The 14,390-nt window shown below is 40.9% G+C and overlaps 1 protein-coding gene across 6 annotated transcripts in view; it reads right to left on the bottom strand.

The window, feature by feature from the left end:
- The window catches only part of HELZ (helicase with zinc finger), a 149,410-nt gene that overhangs the window by 25,809 nt on the left and 109,211 nt on the right, over positions 1 to 14,390 (bottom strand). For all 6 annotated transcript variants that reach the window (XM_065908752.1, XM_065908754.1, XM_065908751.1 and 3 more), the window contains 5 exons: positions 13,411 to 13,618; positions 4,985 to 5,064; positions 2,415 to 2,964; positions 1,792 to 2,026; positions 495 to 1,011 (listed from right to left, as the gene is read on the bottom strand). In XM_065908752.1, the coding sequence (XP_065764824.1) occupies positions 495 to 1,011; positions 1,792 to 2,026; positions 2,415 to 2,964; positions 4,985 to 5,064; positions 13,411 to 13,618 (1,590 nt within the window). The remainder of the gene's footprint in view (positions 1 to 494; positions 1,012 to 1,791; positions 2,027 to 2,414; positions 2,965 to 4,984; positions 5,065 to 13,410; positions 13,619 to 14,390) is intronic.

Raw genomic sequence — 14,390 nt, 5'->3', positions numbered from 1 at the left:
ACAGAAAGAGGCACACAGACATAGAAAACTCATGGCTATTAACTTATGGCTATCAAAAGTGGGGGAAGGGGATAAACTGGGAGTAGGGGATGAACTAATACAAACTGCTGTAAATTAAACAGATATGCAACACAGATTTGCTGTGTAACACAGGGAACAGTATTCAGTATCTCATAATAACCCACAGTGGAAAAGAGTAATAAATATATATATGTATACATATAACTAAACCGCTTTGCTGTACAGCTGAAACTAACACAATATTGTACAGCAGCTATGCTTCAATAAAAAAACAAACAGAGCAGTAAAATGAAGCTGAAAAACAAGTTGCAATAAAAGATTGTCTTTACTTAAGATCCTCTTTTCAGTTGCAAGAATTTAAGACTATTAAATTCAATAAGATCTGCCCACTAACATTATCAAACCAATAAATACTGATTTTTTCCACAATCAACTGATGGCTGGAAGGAGAAATGGAGAAGACAGAAACGTACCTCTTCTAAGCTGGGGAGCGAAGAGGACGACACCGTGCGGGAGGACAGCGGGTGGAGCGGCTCCTGACCGACAGCCGGCGGGTGGCTCTGCATCTGCACAAAAGGGGCCTGCGGGGGCCTGTGTGGCAGTGGAGGTAGGCCGTAGGGAAAGCCCGGCCCCATCAGGTGGTTCTGCTGTAAGTTAGCGAAAGTCCACGCTCCGTCAGGGGCCAGGTACTTCAGAGGAGGAGGGGTGAGGTGCTCCGACGGCAACGAGAAAGGAGAGCTGAACATCGGGGGCGGCAGGCGCTGTGGGAACGCAGGGCTGTTGACCGCCTCAAGGTCTCTGCTGCTGTCAGTGAAGTTCGGAAAGTGGGTGCTGTGGTCTGCGCCGGACGGGGGCGAGGGGGCTGCTGGTGGGCTCCTAGCCTGAATTTGTCTATACTGCAAAAGTCTTGATTGAGGTGGTGGCATTTCAGCTAGTTCCCGTGTTTCACTTTGCTCACGATTAGACAGTTCTCTGAGTAAGTCTTGAAACCTATGTAAGGATGATGAAATATGAGGAGAGCTTAGTCAACTACATGTGTAATTTTTACAAACAAAAGCATAATAACTAGAACTAGCATTAACTCATCTCAAAAGCAAGCATTAATGCTCACAGATGTTGAACTGAAGACACTAACTATACCCGAGTATCTGACTTCTTTCTTCCCCTTTTGGCTTTAAAAGCAACTGTCCTTGTCTTTCCATGCCTTTGGTAGCTGGAAGTTACAGAAGGTCACCATAACAGTGGATCTTACTCAGAAGGGATTGGGAAATGCTTCACTGCAGTCAAATGACACACCATAAAAACAAATTTAGAATGAGCACTGAAGACTCAAACATCTGACTTAAAAGAGGGTAGAATTTTGTGCAAAAAATATATTGGTAGTAAATGTATACTTTTTAACTTATAATCTCTAATTTAATTCTGTTCTCTTTGCATTATGACTGAATACGGAAAAAACACCCACAGTGATGGTACATGTCTCTTTCACAAGAGACTGCAAAGCTAGAGGCCACATAAATGCACGGTCCACAGCAGACCTTCCACACCTAGGTTTTCACAAAAGTTACTTCTAAAAAGATGTTCTACATTTTAGAGTCAATCGACAGAACTGCGTAGCAGTTGCCTAGAAGGCTGGCATCCAGTTTCTTTGGGGCAGTGTTCCAGTATGAGGCTAACAGGACAACATTCAAGAAAGAAAACAGGACGGAGGCCACGTCTCAGGGGCCCTGTTCAGTCTGCTGAAACGAGTGTGAGGCAGTTGTTTCTGACCGTGAGTCAGTCGTTTCTGCTTCATCTTCGGCACTGCTGGGGAGTTTCCAGTCTGCTCTCACTGGGGGCTGATGCAGTCCAACGGGCGGCTGGGGAAGGTGCTGGAGGTGCGGGTGGTGGTGGTGCGGGTACGGGAGGCTGCCCTGGCTGAGAAAGGCGTGGTGCTCGCTCCACTGCTGTAGCCGCACATGCTGCTGCCTCAGGGTTTCCAGAGCCACACTCCCATGCATACGATCTGTAATCACATTTGTAACAAGTCTGCTTTCAGCGTTTAGGGTTTCAAGTTAATGTCTTCAAGAATTTTTACAATCAGATATTCTCCACAAAGACACGGCTACCATATGAGTTTGGAGAGAGCAGGACTTCTAATTTCCAAGTAACTAAATCCCGGTAATGATGGGGATTCCTCCTCACCTACAGCATGACGTACCCTGACACCAACTGTACACTTAGTTCTATACAGCATTTGGAACTAGATTCTGATTATACACTAAGTTTTTTTTTGGCCAGCATTATGTGAAGAAATGAAATCAGTCCTGATTCAAATGAACACTGCACAGCACACGTCACTCCAGTACACACTCCCAGACGCTGTCCCGTCCTGCAGCGACAGGAGAACTCACCCAAAGCCTCCCCCACCGGCAGGCCCGGGGGGCTCTCGTCCGGGAAGCTGCTCAGAGGTGGAGGCAGGGCTGGGCCGGGCTGCGTGAGGGCCCGCAGGGGGCTGGGGCCCTCCCGCAGCGCGGGCGGAGGCTGCCGCTCGGGAACCACAGGCTCCGCGGGCGGGGACTGCGGCCGGTGCGGAGCCGTGTTACCGAAGAAAGCACTGCCGGGGCCGGCCGGGTAGGCAGGGGAGAGCTGCGGCGGCGGCGGGCCCAGCTGGGGGGCCACCTGACTGGGCTGGGCAGGCACGGGGCTCGGCTGTTCAGGCAAGGTACTCTGCTGCTGATTCAGCAAGGCGTGCTGCTGCGGAATCGGGAAGGGCGGTCTCGGGAGCTGGGGAAGGGCATGAAAATGACGCCCGGGGATGGCGTACTGCGCGTGGGGGGCGGGCAGGGGAAGGTTTAAGTGTCTTGGGGTGAGACTATCTTTGCGATGAAACTTGGGATTGGGATAAACAATGCCAGGACGTGATTCAGGACTTCTGTTCTGCGGGTTTGATTCCAAATCAATCTAAAAAAAGAAAAAAAGGAGAAATATTTTTTAGCTGCAGAAGATCTAAGTCCTGTGGCTTCCCACCTTTCCTCTCCTCGGCAATTCTAAAGGATATGATCCACTCTTATCAGTAGGAGCAAGAGCATTGCGTGCCTAGTAAATCACTTTCTGACAATCAAGTAAAAGAATATTCTTTAAATCAGGAAACATGAAACAGAAAAAACAGCATATTAAATCTGAGTCATAAGGAGAGATACTACTATTGTATTAGCATATCCATTTTAAAAACATTTTTTTTTTTTACACTTCCTTCCTTGGAAAGATAACCAATTATTTCCTTCTGATATAAATCACTGAAATGTGTTCTTTCTTTCTGATTTTATTGCTTTTATACATCTCTTCCCTTAAACATATCTACATTAAAAAACTTGTCTCAACTTAAATAACTTTGAAGTGAACAAAAAAAATAAGTACTATATCATCTTCGAATAATCTGTTTGGCTGTCAATTTTTGCCATCATTCCTTCAACAAACACTTATTGAGGGCGTATCAAGGATACTGTGCCTGATGTGAGAGATTAAAGGCACAATAAGACTGCATCTGTACCATCAAGACTGCAAAGCGAGGGCTGGCAGAGCCTGGCCCCCAGGCCATTTCCAGTCCACTATATTTTTGTCCACGAAGTTTTACTGGAACACAGCCACACTCATTCATTTACATGCTGTCTGTGTCTCTTTTCTCACAACGATGGCAGAGGTGAGCAGTTGCAACAGAAGCCATATGGCCCACAAAGTCTGAGAATTTACTATCTTACAGAAAGTTTTCTAAAATCTGGCTCAGAGTCCAGTAGAGGACATCACACATAAACGTAAAATTAGAGGTGTTGTAAGAGGGTGTGACATGAGAACCCACAGCCTGAGAAAATCAAGGGTGACTTCAGAGAGATGATGACACTTGGGCTGAATCTTTACAAGAGGTTGGAGTTTTGCAGTGAGGGAAAGACATACTAGAAAAAGGTAGCAGCTTACACACCGAGAGAGGAGAGCAGACGAAAAAGTACGGTGGCTACAAGGGGATGAGAAGTTCTGTGTACACAGAGCTACAACTAGGCTTGCATGCTAATTTCCTCCTCCTTGACATCAAATAAAACTTCAACAGCCCAATTACACAAGACCCTGAATGATTCAATACTGAATATAAACATTTTCCTTTTAATCTCAAAAACTGTGGTAAGCTACTGAAGGTTTTCAAGCTACAGCGTGCTGTCCTTCTGAAACACAAGACGGGAAGTGACTGGAAGAGGACAGATTAGTTTTCACGGAAACTCCCTATGAGGCTGGTGATGAAGAAGTAAGGGTGTCTGAGGACAAAAAGTGTCAAGTCCAAAGTTGTCAGCTAGCAGGGTGGAATCCTGAGGGTTTAATCTCTAAGGCGAGGTCATCCTCTGATCATGAGAATAATGGCGGAAGGTACCCAGTCATCCAAAGGGCCGCTGAGTAAACGGGCAAAGGGAGCCTGGTACACAAACACAGGCAGGTGCCCCACGGGTGCCCTGAGGCCAGAAAACATGGGTCTCCAGTAACACTAATCCAACCAACGATTTGATTTTTGCCTAACTGGCTCATGAGTACAGACGCAGATGAACAAATGGGTTAAGAGTTAAGGATGGGTACAGCAGGCGTGATGAGAGAGGGCTTGAGAATGTGAAATCTTCCTTCTTCACTATAACAGCTCTTCCCAATCTGAGATAATTTTTAATGACACAACTATAGCTGTGTCTTCACTTACTACTTTATCATAAGAAGTCTCTAAATTTGAGTCTATCAATGAATAACATAATTTGAGAAAGTACTCTGAAAAATAAAATAATGTAGCAAAGAAACAGCAGAGGGAGAGAGTGCAATGTGCCCACTAGATCCTCATCAAACAACAAAACGTAAAAGGGGAGATAATTTTCTATAAAACACCCGGATTCTAAGATGATCAATTAAACTAAATCCATGAGAACAATGCATTCACTAAAGGTAAATAACCTACCTGTTTTGCTTCTGTAGGTTTTTTCTCTGGTGTTCGAATCTTATTAATTTCAGGTCCAGGATTATTTGTATCACTTTTACCTAAGGAAATATTTTAAAGTTATTATACACTGTCTCCAATAGATGTCACAAATTCCAATGACTATTCAATATTAGACAAAAAGTAGGATATTTTAAACATTTTTTTCACCCATTATTGATTATTACTACTTTGGTTTTGTTCTTAAAATTTTGGAGTTGCAATTTCTCTGCAAGAAAGAAAATTGATAAATGAAGCAAATTTCTTTGACAAGACAAAAACTCAGTAAGGGATAACCTTAAAACAGCAAATAATCTGAAAGATAACTGCCCACTCTCCAGGAGCTTACAGTCTCATTTTTGTAGACTAGACAAAAAAAAGGCCTTGGTGTTTCTGGCTATGTATGGCTTAATATTTTGGTCACTTACAAATGCAGTTAAGCAAAAATCCAAACAATCTGTCAATTTTATTTAGTAAAGGAATCTAGGATCCCCTGGAGGAAGGCATGCCAACCCACTCCAGGATTCTTGCCTGGAGAATCCCGTGCACAGAGGAGCCTGGCGGGCTGAGCCCACGCAGTCGCAGAGTGGGACACGACTGAAAGAACTCAGCACACACGCACACAAAGGAATCTAAACTAAACGGAGATATTCTGAAAAGAATGCAGTTATGTTTTCAAAAGTAATAGATATCAATCTAAATATAAGTGGATGATAAATAATAAAGGAAGCAGTGTTAAGGTTAAAAACTCACAATTATAATAGACAAATAATGCTAGTTCATGCATGTGAAAGGCTTTTAATCTATAAGAACTAACTACTGTATATTCTAAATCTCTTCAAAAAATTGTTAATTTGAGTTCTTTCTTGAAAACAATCTTTTAAGAATGCCAATGGGACTCTGTGCCAAAACAGCCCTACCACTAAACCTCAGAAACGAAAACTACAACGCCCAAGATGAAAAATACAGTTAGCAGAGTAGACACTGCAGAAGAAAAACAGTGAACCTGAAGGCATTAGCAGCAGAAACAATGCTTGATGAAACACAAAAAGAAAAAAAGAATTTTTTTTAAAATGAAAAGGGCACGCACGAACTGTGGGAAAATTTTAGTTCAGTTCAGTCGCTCAGTCGTGTCCGACTCTTTGCGACCCCATGAACCGCAGCACACCAGGCCTCCCTGTCCATCACCAACTCCCGGAGTTTACCCAAACTCATGTCCATCAGTCAGTGATGCCATCCAACCATCTCATCCTCTGTTGTCCCATTCTCCTCCTGCCCTCAATCTTTTCCAGCATCAGGGTCTTTTCAAATGAGTCAGCTCTTCACATCAGGTGGCCAAAGTATTGGAGTTTCAGCTTCAACATCAGTTCTTCAAGAAGCCTAATAAATCTATGCCCCGACCAGTAATGCTGAAGAAGCTGAAGACCTATAAGACCTTCTAGAACTAAAACCCAAAAAAAAGATGTCCTTTTCATTATAGGTGACTGGAATGCAAAAGTAGGAAGTCAAGAAATACCTGGAGTAACAGGCAAATTGGCCTTGGAGTACAGAATGAAGCAGGGCAAAGATTAACAGAGTTTTGCTAAAAGAACACAACGGTCATAGCAAATACACTCTTCCAACAAACACAAGAGAAGACTCCACATATGGACATCACCAGATGGTCAATACCGAAATCAGATTGATTGTATTCTTTGCAGTCAAAGATGGAGAAGCTTTATACAGTCAGCAAAAGCAAGACCGGGAACTGACTGTGGCTCAGATCATGAACTCCTTACTGCCAAATTCAGGCTTAAATTGAAGAAAGTAGGCAAAACCACTAGACCATTCCAAATCGAATCCCTTATGATTAGTACAGTGGAAGTGACGAACAGATTCAAGGGATTAGATCTGACAGAGTGCTTGAAAAACTATGGACGGAAGTTCATGACATTGTACAGGGGGCAGGGATCAAGACCATCCCCAGGAAAAAGAAATGCAAAAAGGCAAAATGGCTGTCTGAGGAGCCCTTAGAAATAGCTATGAAAAGAAGAGATGTGAAAGGCAAAGGAGAAAAGGAAAAACATACCCATTTGAATGCAGAGTTTCAAAGAATAGCAAGGAGAGATAAAAAAGCCTTCCTCAGCGATCAATGCCAAGAAATAGAGGAAAACAATAGAATGGGAAAGACTAGAGATCTCTTCAAGAAAATCAGGGATACCAAGGGAACATTCACACAAAGATGGGCTCAATAAAGGACAAAAATGGTATGGACCTAACAGAAGATATTAAGATGAGGTGGCAAGAATACAAAGAAGAATTATACAAAAAACCCAGATAATCACAATGGTGTGATCACTCACCTAGAGCCAGACATCCTGGAATGTGAAGTCAAGCGGGCCTTAGGAAGCATCACTAAGAACAAAACTAACGGAGGTGATGGAATTCCAGTTGAGCTATTTCAAATCCTGAAAGATGATGCTGTGAAAGTGTTGCACTCAATATGCCAGCAAATTTGGAAAACTCAGCAGTGGTCACTAGACTGGAAAAGGTCAGTTTTCATTCCAATCCCAAAGAAAGGAATTGCCAAAGAATGCTCAAACTACCTCACAATTGCACTCATCTCACACACTAGCAAAGTAATGCTCAAAATTCTCCAAGCCAGGTTTCAACAGTACATGAACCATGAACTTCCAGATTTTCCAGCTGGCTTTAGAAAAGGCAGACGAACCAGAGATCAAACGGCCAACATCCGTTGGATCATCAAAAAACCAAGAGAGTTCCAGAAAAACATCTACTTCTGCTTTACTGACTATGCCAAAGTCTTTAACTGTGTGGATCACAACAAACTGTAGAAAATTATTTAAGAGATGTGAATGCCAGACCACCTGACCTGCCTCCTGAGAAGTGTGTATGCAGGACAAGAAGCAACAGTGAGAACTGGGCATGAAACAACAGACTGGTTCCAAATCGGGAAAGGAGTACGTCAAGGCTGTATATTGTCCCCCTGCTTATTTAACTTATATGCAGAGTACATAATGAGAAACGCTGGGCTGGATGAAGCACAAGCAGGAGTCAAGATTGCCGGGAGAAATATCAATAACCTCAGATATGCAGATGACACCACCCTTATAGCAGAAAGTGAAGAAGAGCTAAAGAGCCTCTTGATGAAAGTGAAAGAGGAGAGTGAAAAAGTTGGCTTAAAGCTCAACATTCAGAAAACTAAGATCATGGCATCCGGTCCCACCACTTCATGGCAAATAGATGGGGAAACAGTGGAAACAGTAACAGACTTCATTTTGGGGGGCTCCAAAATCACGGCAGATGGTGACTGCAGGCATGAAATAAAAAGCCACTTACTCCTTGGAAGAAAAGTTATGACCAACCCAGAGAGCACATTACTTTGCCAACAAAGGTCCGTGTAAGTCAAGGCTGTGGTTTTTCCAGTAGTCATGTATGGATGTCAGAATTGGACTATAAAGAAAGCTGAGAGTCAAAGAATTGATGCTTTTGAACTGTGGTGTTGGAGAAGACTCTTGAGAGTCCCCTGGACTGCAAGGATCTCCAACCAGTCCATCCTAAAGGAGATCAGTCCTGAATATTCATTGGAAGGACCGATGCTGAAGCTGAAACTCCAATACTTTGGCCACCTGATGCGAAGAGCTGACTTATTTGAAAAGACCCTGATACTGCGATCGATTGAAGAAGGGAGAAGAAGGGGATGACAGATGATGACATGGTTGGATGGCATCACTGACTCAATGGACATGAGTTGGAGTAAACTCCAGGAGTTGGTGATGGACAGGGAGGCCTGGCGGGCTGCAGTCTATGGGGTCGCAAAGAGTCGGACACGACTGATTGACTGAACTGAACTGAAATGGGTAGCTGAAACTCCAGAAGAGAAAAAGAGGTGAGGCAGAAACAAATTCTAAAGAAATAGAAGTCAAAGCTTTTCTTATTTGATGAAAACTGTAAACCCACATATCCAAGAAGCTCAACAAACCCCAAACCCAAGAAGCATGAATAAAACTACTCCAAGGAATATTATCATAATCAAACTACTAAAACTAGTATAAAAAGAAACTCTTAAAAGTAGTTAGAGAAAAAAAGACATGTTATAAACAGGAAAACAAAGATAAAGATGACATCAGATTTCTCACTGGAAACAATGTAAGCAAGAAAACTAAAAGATAAAGACTATCAACCAAGATTCTACACCCTATAAAAATCTTTCAAAATTGCTGGTGAAATAAAAAATTTTCAGACATATAAATGCTGAAAGAATTCATCACCAACAGGCACTGTAGTACAAGGTGTGTTAAAAGAAGTCCTTCAGGCAGAAGAAAACTTATTCAAATAGAAACATGAATATCAAGACTATCAGAAATACTAACTACATGGAGATACAAAAGGTTATTTGTCTTATTATTTAAAACACTTTAAAAAGATACTTGGTTATTTCAATGAAAATAATAACAATGTTTGGGGCTTATAACATAGGTAACAGTAAAATGCATGATAACACTTAAAGGCCAGAAGAGGAAAAACTGAAATATTGTAATGTTCTTTAGCTATACCTGATGCCTGAAGTGGTAAAACATAAAATGGAAAGTAAACTGTGGTAAATTAAAGATGAATGCTATTAACCTTAAAGCAAATACTAAAATAATAAAAAGAGCTACAGCTAATAATCCAGCAAAGGAGATAAAATGGAAGCATAAAAAATATGCAACTAATTCAAAAGAAGGCAGAATCAAAGGAAAAAGGGAATGAAACCAGAATGGACAAATTTGAAACAGATAGGAAGATGATGAAATAACTCTATAAATAATCACATCAAGTATAAATGTTCTAGACCTCCCAACTAAATGGCAGAGATTGTCACATTAGGTTTTTTGTAAACTAAAAGAAATACAGTTTAAGTATAAAGACAAAACAGATTAAAAATAGAAGTTAAAACAAATACTGTGCTATCACTTGCCAAAAGAAAGGTGAAGTGTCTGCACTGATGTTCAACAAAGTAGAGCACAGAGCAAAGAATATTATCAGAGATAAAGAAGTTCATTCCATAATGAAAAATGAGCTAATTAATCAAGAGCTGTTGTTGTTCAGTCACTAAGTCGTGTCTGACTCTTTGTGACCCCATGAACTGTAGCATGCCAGGCTTTCCTGTCCTTCACTATCTCCCTGAGTTTGCTTAAACTTATGTCCAAGAGTTATACTCCTAAATGTTTATGTACCTAACATCAGAAACTTCAAAAATCATCAAGCAAAAGTCAAAGGAAAAATAGATAAACACCAATGATATTTGGAGAATTCAATATTCCTTTCTCAATATTCATTTTTTAAAAGGTAGACAGAAAATCAGCAAAGACAAAGCAGACTTGAACAGTCCCATCAAGCAACCCGACCTGCAGCCACTGGAGTGCTCCACTCTTATTCAATGTGCATGGAGCATGAGAAAGACAGGCCACATCCTGAGCCGTAAAACAAATCTCATTAAGTTCAAAAGGATTCAAGTCATGCAAAGTGTGTTCCCTTATCACAACTGAATTAAAACTAGAAAGCAGTAAGAGAAAAATACTTAGAAAATCTCTAATAACTCACCTAAATTCACCTTTATAAATAATCCATGGGTCTAATTTTAAGAGAAATCAGAAAGTGTACTGAACTGAATGAAATAAAAATATAATACTGGGGTTCTGTGGGATGAACTACTGGGGAGATACCTATATCAATCTAGGCCTTCAACCTTAACAAAATACGTGCAAGACTTGTAGTTTGGAAAAAAAAATTTTAAGGCAGAAAGTGAAGACCTTAAAGAAGAGAGAGACACTCTGTTCATATATCAGAAAATTAAATATTAAGATGTCAGTTCTCCCCCAAAACTGACCCACAGATTCAGCACAATTCTAATCAAAATCCCAGCAGGCTTTTTTGTAGAAATTGACAAGCTGATTCTAAAATGTAGGTGAAAATGCAAAGGACCTGGAATAGAATCTTCTGAAAAAGAAGAATAAAGTTGGAGGACTCGTACTACCTGATTTCAAGATTTTCATAAAGCTACTGTGCTCAAGACAGCATGCTGGGCAAAAATAAGCACACGCTCCGGCAGAAGACAACACGGCCTTCACACACGTGGCAAACGATGTTAACGGAGGCACCAGGTGATTTTAACAGAGGAAAAGAGGCTGTTTTCAAAAAATGGTGTTAGCTGTTTATAACAGCCAGGACATGGAAGCAGCCTAGATGCCCATCAGCAGATGAATGGATAAGGAAGCTGTGGTACATATACACCATGGAATATTACTCAGTTATTAAAAATAATGCATTTGAATCAGTTCTAATGAGGTGGATGAAGCTGGAGCCTATCATACAGAGTGAAGTAAGCCAGAAAGAAAAACACCAATACAGTATATTAAGGCATATATATGGAATTTAGAAAGATGGTAACAATGACCCTATATACAAGATAGCAAAAGAGACACAGATGTAAAGAACAGACTTTTGGACTCTGTGGGAGAAGGCGAGGGTGGGATGATTTGAGAGAATAGCATTGAAACATGTATATTATCATATGTGAAACAGATCGCCAGTCCAAGTTCGATGCATGAGACAGGGTGCTCAGGGCTGGTGCACTGGGATGACCTAGAGGGATGGGATGGGGAGGGAGGTGGGAGGGGGGCTCAGGATGGGGAACACATGTACACCCGTGGCGGATTCATGTGAATGTATGGCAGAAACCACTACAATATTGTAAAGTAATTAGCCCCCAATTAAAATAAATTAATTAAAAATAAATAAATAACAAAAATGGTGTTAGAACAAGTGAGCATACATATATGCAAAAACAAAGCAAAATGATCATAAAGAAAATTTTCAATTCTTACCTCATATCATATATAAAAATTAACTCAAAGGAGACCCTTATATAAAAGCTGAAACTATTAAACTTCTAGAAAAAAACACAGAAGGCAAAAAAACTTAAGATATGCCAAAAGCATGACACATAGAAGAAAAAATAAATAAATAAACTGGACTTCATCAAAAATGAAAACTTCTATTCTTTGAAAGATACTGTTAAGAAAATTAAAAGCCAAGAGACAACCTAGAAGAAAATATTTTCAAAATGCACATCTAATTAAAGATTTTTATCCAGAATGTATAAAGAATTCATAACTTAGTAAGAGAAGGCATAAAAAAGTGGACAAAAGATATGAATAGACACTGCATCAAAGATGTATACATAACAAACAAACCCAACGAAAAGATACTCAGCATCACTGGTCACCAGGATCATGCAAAACAATACGGTAACTGGATATTATCAGATATCAGAGCAAGGGGAAAACTGAAAAAGCTGATGGCACCAAGAACTAATGAGAACTAAGGAGCAACTAAAAATCTCACACACAGTAGAAATTAAAAATGGTTGTGGTCACTTTGGAAAACAGTATGGCAGTTTCTTACAAAGTTAACAAAAGTGCCAACATAACAGCTCAGTCCTGGGTTTTTACCCGAGAGAAATGAAAATACGTTTGACACATGTTCATAGCAGCTTTACCATGACAGCCAAAAATCAGAAATAATTAAGGACAGATAAAAACAATTGATGGATAAAGGCAGGGCAGTACACCCGTGCAAGGGACTGCTGATCAACAGCAGAAAGGAACCACCAACTGACACAGACAACACAAATCAGTCTCGAAAGCTTAAAGTAAGCTAAGTGAACGCGCCCAGACACTGTGACTTAATCTACGTGACAGACTGAAGACGAAAGTACCCGGACATAAGCCAGAGGAGCTGGAGGAGGAGACTGACTGCAAGGGAGTGTGAGGGGTCTCTCGGGTAATGTAAAGGCTCTGAAGCTCGATGCTGGTGGTGGTGAACACCTCTATATATGCGTCAAGACACATAAACTACATTTTAAAGGCTGAATTTCACCATGTATAAATTATACCCCAATAAACTAGACTGTAAAAAATACAGAGGGTAATTTTTCCTTATTTATAAATTCTAGTAGACAAGAGACTAGGATTTGCACAAGAAATAACTACTTTAAATCAATTACTGCCAGAGTAGCATTCATGTTTAGTATGCTACACAAATATTTTGCATCAACAAAAATGTTTAACGGGAGAGGGCTTGCTGTCTCAGTTTTAAATGATTCTCATTTAAAATAATCTAAATACTAACATTTTTTTCAGGAAATGGATAATATCAATCATAAGAGGCTGCATGCAAATTATGTATATCTGTGCACTTATCTGTGTCTTCTGGAGAGAGGACCCAGGGTTTTTACATCGGATTCCTTCTCAAAGAGGTCTTCTGTGAACGAGTTAACAATCATCCAGCTAGAGGAACTTTACATGGTGATACCACTTGGCATGTCACCAACTTACGAGCATGAGAACAGCAAAGCAGCTCACCGTTTCGACCTTGCTCGTGCTGCTCCCTCTCCGGATGCGGACTCTGCGGCTGCCCCAGGCTGGCAGGCGGGTGGTGCCCGAGGCCGTAAGGGGCAGGGGACCCGCGCCCGTGCGTCTGCAAGAGGCTCATGTTGTAGGCCACTGCGGCCTGGTGTGTGATGATTCGCGGATCGACCGCAAACCGGCCCTGGTATCCTGTCCACGGCACCTAGGTTATTACAAGAAACAAAATAAGTGCTTTAAGGGCATGTGGCAGTCACACTGCTGCAGCGCTATTAATTAGGAAACAGCAAACACACAGAGATGCTAACGCTACTAAACTGAATAACTACAAAATGAATGTTGGTAGTAACAGCTGGTAGAATGATGGTTATATCTTAATTGGCTCTTTGAATCTTTAGTGTGGAAGGGAAAATTGATCATTTCCTGTACACACTAGGTTAGGAAGAAATCAACAACTTAAAATAGGTATTAACAATTATTTTTTGAGGCATCAAATCATTTTATAGACTTGAATCATTTTTCTTCAATATGAATGTACATATGTAACAGGTTACCATGAAAATTGCCTTTTAAAGTCATAACTGTAACAGATCACTAGCCCAGGTGGGATGCATGAGACGAGTGCTCGGGCCTGGTGCACTGGGAGGACCCAGAGGAGTCGGGTGGAGAGGGAGGTGGGAGGGGGGATCGGGATGGGGAATACGTGTAACTCTATGGCTGATTCGTGTCAATGTATAACAAAACCCACTGAAATGTTGTGAAGTAATTGGCCTCCAACTAATAAAATAACATTTTAAAAAATAAATAAATAAAGTCATAACTGTATATATATATGGTTTAATAAACTTGAATAAAAGAACAGGGAAAAACTTTAAGAAAGAATTCAGTCTAAAGAGTCTCAACTCAAAAAAATATGTATTACTACTCTTTTATATGAATAATCAAATCATTTAAGGTTCACTTACTGTCAGCAAAAT

The sequence above is a fragment of the Muntiacus reevesi genome, chromosome 18 (assembly GCF_963930625.1).
Source record: "Muntiacus reevesi chromosome 18, mMunRee1.1, whole genome shotgun sequence".
NCBI classification, from domain to species: domain Eukaryota; kingdom Metazoa; phylum Chordata; class Mammalia; order Artiodactyla; family Cervidae; genus Muntiacus; species Muntiacus reevesi.
This window is presented reverse-complemented; position numbering and strand designations above follow the sequence as displayed.